This window comes from Lygodium microphyllum, chromosome 2 (assembly GCF_053477565.2).
Source record: "Lygodium microphyllum isolate KBCC chromosome 2, Lygodium_microphyllum_v1.1.10, whole genome shotgun sequence".
Lineage (NCBI taxonomy): Eukaryota > Viridiplantae > Streptophyta > Polypodiopsida > Schizaeales > Lygodiaceae > Lygodium > Lygodium microphyllum.
The window spans coordinates 157112033-157118816 of NC_141136.1; the positions used below are offsets into that span (position 1 = coordinate 157112033).

General features: G+C 43.0%; 1 protein-coding gene across 2 annotated transcripts; it reads left to right on the top strand.

The window, feature by feature from the left end:
- The first annotated feature begins 320 nt into the window (after window positions 1–320).
- Window positions 321–6071, top strand: LOC148040521 (phosphoglucan, water dikinase, chloroplastic-like). 2 transcript variants are annotated; one of them, XM_087700233.1, is made up of 5 exons: window positions 321–592; window positions 4910–4934; window positions 5017–5198; window positions 5332–5848; window positions 5936–6071. In XM_087700233.1, exons 1-4 carry the CDS (start codon window positions 425–427, stop codon window positions 5668–5670), a joined length of 714 nt encoding a protein of 237 aa, XP_087556359.1. In that variant the 5' UTR covers window positions 321–424; the 3' UTR covers window positions 5671–5848; window positions 5936–6071. The 2 variants fall into 2 exon arrangements, with proteins under 2 accessions (XP_087556359.1, XP_087556367.1); XM_087700241.1 differs by having other exon boundaries at window positions 324–592; window positions 5017–5174.
- The last annotated feature ends 713 nt before the right edge of the window (window positions 6072–6784 follow it).

Consider the following 6784-nt stretch of genomic DNA (forward strand, 5'->3'; position numbering starts at 1 on the left):
CAAATTGTGTCTAGTTTGGTGTGAGGTTTGGGAAACGTATAGAAAGTATTTATACTATTAGTTAAGGGGAGGTGGGGGGTGGGTGCCACGTGGCAGGCCCCAACCTCCCCACAAAGAAACAAGGGGGCGGGTGCTGGACGCCCTCGCCGCGAAAATCGCGCCCGCCCCGGTGCGAAGCGAGTCTAGGCGCGGAGCGCCTAGTAGATGTTGAAACTTCACTTGACGCTAAACCTCTGTTTGGTGAACAGTGACCACCACGTGTGGCAACGCGCACTGAAAAGAAATGGATAATGAAAACTTTCCACGATAGCACAAAAGAACAACAGCTACCTACTAAAATCCCCACTCTTCTCGTAGCCTGCACTTGGCGATCATGACATGATCGCCATATATAACAGAGAGAAGGGGCGTCGCGGAAACACGTATGGAGGCGCATGCGTGCGCGGCTGTTCCTTTCCTCGACAGCAAGAAGCACAAATATTCTGGACATGGCTGTTGGAAGAGAACAGACCTCCGCGTTGATCGTCTAACAGTGCCTCATTTTACTACTATTGGAGACTGCGCGCCCACGCGTCTGACTGCTTCGCTCCAGGTGAGCAACACACACGCGCGCGCCCGCGAGGAAGCACACGTGCACAGAGAGAGAGAGAGAGAGAGAGAGAGAGAGAGAGAGATTTACTATGTACCAAAATAGAGAATTATTTAATGGTCCGCAAAAGGCCCCACTGACCTGTGAGATCAAATGTGTTCCAGTTCGTGTTTACTAGGAGCTGATGATCCTCTTGCTGTGCTAAACTATCCAACATAGGATCATCCACATCTATAATATCCTCTTTCGATGTGAATCTCCACAGCAATGTCCTATGGTGATGGGAAACGATGGCATGGGTGCCATTGAGCACGAGGAAGTGGCTGTGTCAATGGTCACCGGGTGGTCCTTTGTTAATATGGCCTGGTGGAGTAGGTGGTGGTGGTGTGGCCCTGAATAATTTTGTGAGCATCCATGGGCTTCTACCTTGTGTATCGTCAAAAGTCCTCGAGGTTGGGTAGATGCATCTTGATATAGAAAGAGAATGTAGTGCCACAAGCATCTCTAGGTGATATAATGCAGGGGGTCGAAGTCATTGTAGAAAAGGTAGTGGTATTGCCAGTAGATAGGGCATCTGGATATGCCATGCTCCGTTGTCTCCATCTCTAGCTGGCATCTCACATATCTTGTCATTGGTGCCTTATTAGAATATGTATTTGTCTTGACTCAAGCTGATACGAAAGGTCCACAGTGTGCCTATAGCACAAACACATCTTAAATGCCATATGTACATCCATCTACCTTGGTCTGATTATGAAGCCTTCCTCTGATAGCTATAGAGAGTGCTCTTTGTAGAATTCCATAGTGGTGCTCTTGACACGATCCAAGCTCTCACTATGTCTAATCATGGGGAGGACTCGGTTAAAAAGAGTCGAACCAAGTCAAAAGGTCCGTGCATCTACACAAGGCTGATGGGAAGCACAATAGGATTATTCCCAAGGGATTTGTTGAGAAGCTCAATTTGGACTATGCAAAGATATTTGTGCTGTCAACTTCGATGACTATATTGTGAATTGCACATAGAAGAGCGCTACCAAGAACTCCCGCAACTCCCATCACGTGAAATGGGTTCAATGTCCAATTATGAAAGCCCTAGAAGAATAGAATGAATCGAAAGATAGCCGCTACCCCAAAACTAGGTGTGAAGAACCAACCGGATTGTCCTAATGGATAGATTAGGAATATGGAAACAAATACACAGATAGGGGTGGAAAATGTAATTGCATTATAGGGTCACAATTGTATGGATCCTGCAAGTTCAAATTGTCTCAGATTTGTTTCAATCCATGAAGAAAAAGAAAGTCGTGGATTGAAACCTTCCGTTTGTTGTGCACTGGTGGGTATTAGTAATTGGAATAAGAAAAAGAAGGTCGTGGATTGAAACCTTTCGTTTGTTGTGCACTGGTAGGTATTAGTAATTGGAATATGCTAGAAACTTCTAGTAAAGAATCAGACAATGAAGAAGAAACATATTGGAATCCTAAGAGAAGATTGATAACGATTGATTATACTCTAGGCCTTAAAAGGTTGGATTATGACCCCAACCTAGACACGTCGGTAGCTGGGATTGTGACCTCCATCTCTTTTGTGGGACATTTTGATCATCACAGGGAGTCATAGTGAGCACACAGCTTACATGAGGGGTTATTGAGCACGGAGTCTGAGAAGATAGCTCTTGGGCTTCTCCACATTTTCATTGGGCTAGAGGTTTTTTCAGCTACTCGACGGCAATATTCATATTAGAGCCAAGTATGCGGCTGAATTACTTATAGCTTGTGGCGTGCCTGCATATAGGACTATTTCTTGCCTATGCACAGTGGGTCCAAGTTGTTCCAATATGTATTTAGTGCATTGGCAGATGACTTTAGATACAAGAGACCAGTTGGGCTCTTGGTTTGGCTCATTTATATCTGGATGAATGTTCATTGTTAGGCCACATCGTAGGTATTGGGATATTTGCATAAGGCACACATGAACTCATGGGAGTATGTATGAAGAGGGGGCCATTTTGATCGGTTGGATAGGTGTAGATTGGGCAGGCAATATCGATACTCATAAGACCTCTACATATTCCCGCTTTACCTTGGGATCAGGTGTTGCAGGCTTAGAGTAGCAAAAGTGACAACGCACCATCACTACTTGTTGTACAAAGGCAGAGTATAGAATGGTAGTGAGAGCTGCTTAGCCATAACCCTGTGTTTCCTACATGCATGAAGCACATTGATGTTTAGTACCGCTATGTTTGAGAGAGAATCTTGAAATGGGAACTGGAGCTTCTATGTTGTCTGTAACTAGTCTTCCTTTGGTGGATGGGTGGTAAATCTCCGATTACAACTTAATTACAGCAGAAAACAATTAATGCAAATCTGAAAATACAAATTTACCTACTGATCTTGGACAATGCACACCCGATTGGCCCCAAAATTGGCACCCCTTTCGGTATTTCTTTAGCTTTATTGAAGAAGAAGTTGATTTACAATGGGATTCTCCCGATCCCCTTCGCAATCCAAAGTGGAATCTGATTTGCCCCTTGATTCGTGCACTTAATTGGACTTCATCCACTTCATAGATGATGGAAATGCCCCAAATTCAATGGTTGGCTAGTCCAAAATCTGAATTTAGCTGAAATTCACCTTCAGCCTTGAAAAATCCAAGTCTTGGAGCTTCCAATTTCTAGCACGCTTCCCGAAGTTGTTGCTAAACCCTAATTTCTGTTGCAAATTAGGGTTTATAGCAGAAAAATCTACAATTTCTCAGCCTTCAAGGGTCCAAATGCTAGGATCTTCGGAGCAAGGCTGTGAAATGGCTAGGAGATGAGAGAGAAAGCTGTAGAGAGAGAAAATTCAGACTTTCTTCGCAAAGAACTGAAGAAAATTTGTCATTTATTGCTGTTACCTTATCTCAATAGCTTGAAGATGCAAAGAACTGAAGAAAATCAGTCATTTACTGTTGCTGCCTTGTCTCAACAGCCTGTAGATGCTATCACCTACTACTGATTGGTCTTCTCTAGCCCTTGGCTGCCTCAGAAGGTCCTCCAATGGCTGCAAATCAGACCAGCAGTATCTCCTCCCTCTCTCTTGCCGGTTGAATACACTAAAGATGCTTTTCTCTAGCCTCGAAGACGTTTTTCAGTCTTGCATGGGCATTTTTGACTAGTGACAGCCTTCCCAAATGGTTTTTTCAGCATTATCCATAATTAAATATTGATTTTCAGTCTTTAAATATTGAAAATTAATCTAATAATTATTTCGGTGCCTTGAAAAATAATATGACTAGCCAATAATTAAATTGGCTAGGCAACTTCCATTCCCGAGTGTCTCTGCGCCATCTTTGACCATCAGATTGGCATTAGGTACCATTAAACACCACTTCTCTAGTGTCACGGACTGTCACTTTTGGCCAAATGAATGACCTAGGCTAACAACTAGCACCATATACCACCAAGTACCTGTGCGGCATAACTTATAGCAACTTTTGCCTTTGACATCCCGTGATTTCCTCGGGTTCCGGGCTCGTAAATTTAATCTAACCCTAGTTGCACCTCACATGTGCAACACTTAATCATATGATTAAAAATCAATCCACATGTTAAGTGAGGATTCAAAAATACATGTCCTCATGACATCGTCTTAGTTTGCTTCTTCCTTCTCTGTGCTCCTTAGGACTTCAAGTACATTACACCCAAATTCTTGAGGGGTTATTAATGGTCATAATCGTCTTCTGTTTTTGTGAGCCCCACATCCATTCAGTGAGGGACATTTGGAGCTGTCTGTTTGGTCAAGCTTTAGTAACACCATCACAATCCATATGTTCCACTATGTTCTTGGGGCTCAGAAGTAGTCAAGGTTACTGACATTAGTCAAGCTCAATGAATTGTGTATACCTTTATTCAGGGCAGCTTCTTAGTTGGTTGATATTTGATACATATTTATACATCTGTCTTCCATCTTCTAGTTTACTTCACTCCCCACATCCTCAGTGCTGGTTACAATATAGCTCGTCTAGGTGTGTACCTACAGCCTGTCAGTTGGGTGACACATTTTTACACGTCTTTTTACAACCTGAACTGATGTATAACCTTGCAAGTGGTAGATCTATGGCTGTGCACCTTTTTGGAATGGTCAAGTGTGATATATCTGTTACAGATGAGTGTTTCAGCAAATTTGCTCACTGGATTTATTTGCTTGTGTGCTAAAGAGTCGGGGTGGTGTCCATGTTTGTCCAGACCAATAAGAGTGGTTATTCTTGTGTGATTAAATAGTTAAGTATGATTTATCAGATTGCTAGTTTCTTGACGCTAAGTCTGCTGCTTATCTGCAGGAAAATGCAGTCAAGGGCGATATAGGTAGGTACTGCTTATCTCCTTTGACCCTAAAAACCACTGCTACAAGAATATGCTTGCCACTGAATTCAGTTCTTGTAAGTAGGTGGTAGCTCTATCAAAGTCAAGTTTGTACTTCAGAAAAAATGTGAGTTTGGACAGCAGTTCAATGTCGTTGGGGATGATTTGCGATTAGGAGCATGGGATCCGGATGCAGCTATCCCTATGAAATGGTCTGAAGGGCACACATGGACAACAGAGCTGGTATTGATGCTTCTGCACATAGCTGTGGGTTTTCTTTTTCCCAGATGAGGTCAAAGTTGTACTAGTTCCTCGACACATATGCATAGCACTATAGTAGTTGATGTCAAGGGTGCTTTAAAAGTGGTTATTGACTTCCAATGTAGTAACTTGTTTGCAGGACCTCTCAGTTGGAAAAAGGATTGAGTTTAAAATGATCCTCACAGGCAAGCAGGGTGAGGTTGAATGGCAACCTGGTCCAAATCGTGTCTTTGAAACGCCAGAAGCTTTATCATGTTTAGTGATCTCTGGTTCATGGGCTGGGGAAGACATCATTGAGAGTTATGCTCTAGAAGATGAAATTGGGAGAGTTACCACTAGGTCTGATAATTCTGATGATTTTGTGTTCCACCATTGGACATGTGTTCATCTGACAGTGTTGGTGAGACACCAGAGACAGCTTCAGAGGCATTCCTTGCTGAAATCCCAGAAGACCCTGACGAGTCCAATGTCGAGGTGAAAGCAGTGCATATACAGGATACTGAGCCTGAGATACTGACTGACAATGGGCCTGCTCAGAGCAGCTCAGAGGTGAAAGCAGTGGTTATATGGGATACTGAGCCTGAGATACTGATTGACAATGGGCCTGCTCAGAGCAGCTCAGAGGTGAGGAAGTGGGTCCAGAATGATGTCTCAATGTAAATATCAGTACTCATCTTCAAATTTTCTAAGAAAAACTTGGATGAAATGTCTCATCTTGAGATGTGCATCTCTTTTTGTGACAGATCCTAAAGGAGGATGAAGCCTTGTGTAGACCCTCAGACAATCCATCAGCAGGTTCTAAGCCAAAGCCAAAGCCATCTGTGCTAGAGAAGGACTTGAATTGGTGGCAGATCGCTTTGACAAAGTTTTGGACCCGTGTAAACAAAGGCAACCCTGGGGCTTGTTGACTTGCTTTTATGCTGGCATTGGCTTTCTTGTTTATGCTTTCGTGTACTAAGGATATAAAGGCATAAGAAACCTCAGGTTTTACTTAATGCATCGCATGTTCTTTGAAACATACAGAAGTCTATTATTGATCATCTAGGAGGTTGGGGAAGTCAGCCATGATGCTGTCTGTATGTATATGCCTTCCAACCAAATCTTTTTTTATAATACACATTTATATATTATTAACAGGAAATATTTACAATGCCATAAAGGCAAATTTCAAGGTTGAACGACCTTAGAAGTTAGACCTTAGCTAATCCCTTGTAGAAGAATCTATAGGCATTATGAACCAATTTAAATCCCTGCAAGACCACCACCACTTCATTCTCATTGTCTGCCAATGATCTGTGGGAACTAAGGGGGTTCTGACCTTAGAAAAAACTCTTCCAAACCTCCTGCACTGGGATTGCTCTGAGAACATTCCAGTATCTCCAAGTTTGGTCATCTCTAGCACCTTTATATCCGAAAAGCACCAATGCCATCCGAAAAACCAGCTTTCCTTAGCCAGGCTTGAACTTGTTTCCAAACTCTTTTGGCCTCAAAACAGTCCCAGAACAAGTGTCTCACAGTTTCAACCTCCTTCTACAAAAGAGACAAAGGCTTGGTGGGGGGGGGGGGGGGGGTGCCTTCAGGATCTTGCTAGC